Source organism: Charadrius vociferus, unplaced genomic scaffold (genome assembly GCF_000708025.1).
Source record: "Charadrius vociferus isolate BGI_N301 unplaced genomic scaffold, ASM70802v2 scaffold342, whole genome shotgun sequence".
Classification (NCBI taxonomy): Eukaryota; Metazoa; Chordata; class Aves; order Charadriiformes; family Charadriidae; genus Charadrius; species Charadrius vociferus.
Window position 1 is genome coordinate 1,606,877 of NW_009647231.1, and position 947 is coordinate 1,607,823.

The 947-nt window shown below is 49.5% G+C and overlaps 1 protein-coding gene across 1 annotated transcript in view; it reads left to right on the top strand.

Annotated features, from left to right (window-relative positions):
• PRIM2 (primase, DNA, polypeptide 2 (58kDa)) overlaps positions 1-947 on the top strand; it is a gene marked incomplete at its 3' end in the record, with an annotated part of 77,242 nt that overhangs the window by 1,178 nt on the left and 75,117 nt on the right. Inside the window, exons 2-3 of the mRNA XM_009879844.1 lie at positions 6-160; positions 850-947. The exon at positions 850-947 is cut by the window's right edge and continues 33 nt beyond it. Of these exons, the coding sequence (XP_009878146.1) occupies positions 6-160; positions 850-947 (253 nt within the window). The remainder of the gene's footprint in view (positions 1-5; positions 161-849) is intronic.

Here is a 947-nt window from a genome sequence, read left to right on the forward strand (position 1 = left end):
GGAAGGGAGTTCTCCGGCGGCCGAGCGAGCCTGAAGCAGGCGCGGCTGGCGGGGGACCGGCGGGAGCTGTACCCTCACAGCCTGCAGTTCTACCTGGACCCCCCCACGGAAAACATCTCGCTGGTGGAGTTTGAGAGCTTTGCCATTGACCGCCTGAAGCGTGAGTAGCGTCCCCGTCCTCTCCTTCCCCCCGCCCTGAAGCTTTTGATTCTTCCTGTCATGGCCGTGTGTATTTTTGGCAGGTTTAGGTGCTCTCTTTGCCCGTTATTAATGTGGACTGGCTGCCTGCTCGACCTGAAATGAACCCCCTTTTAAAGGAAAATGTGTTGCTTTAGGTATTTCAGAGCTCTGCGACTGATTTCACGAGCGTTGGGTGTACAGCAGTCAGGACTGTGTCGTTTTGGTTTGCTTTTTGGGTGGTTTTTATGAGCATGTTTCGCTTTCTAGGTGTTGCGACCTATTTGTTGTCTCTCAGTACAGCGATTCAGGTCGTGGCTGGGAGCAAGGCTTCCCCTGAACTCCAGAAAATGACGGAATCCGAGGTTTCTGTCGTTACAGTGGAAACTGATGTTCAGGGACTGATCCATCACGGTTAGGTTTCTCCTTTCCCTTGGTGACTGTGTGGATCTCTGAGCCGGGTGAGCTGTTTAGGACTTGTGGGCAACAGTGTAAGGTGGGCCACACCTTATCTTCCATGTTTCTTATGCCTTTGCTCCTCATACCACTAAAAGCAATTCCTGTGGCCTAACCCCAGTTTGTGCATTTCCCATGACATGACACTGTTAGATTTCTTTTCAGTATGTTGTCTCTAACATGGACTTTTTCTTTTTTTTTTTTTTTTTTCTCCAGTGCTCAAAGTAGTTGAAAACCTTGGTGTCAGCTATGTAAGAAGTAGCGAATTGTACAAAACTAAGCTGGAAGCTGAGCTCCGCAGACTTAAGTTTCCC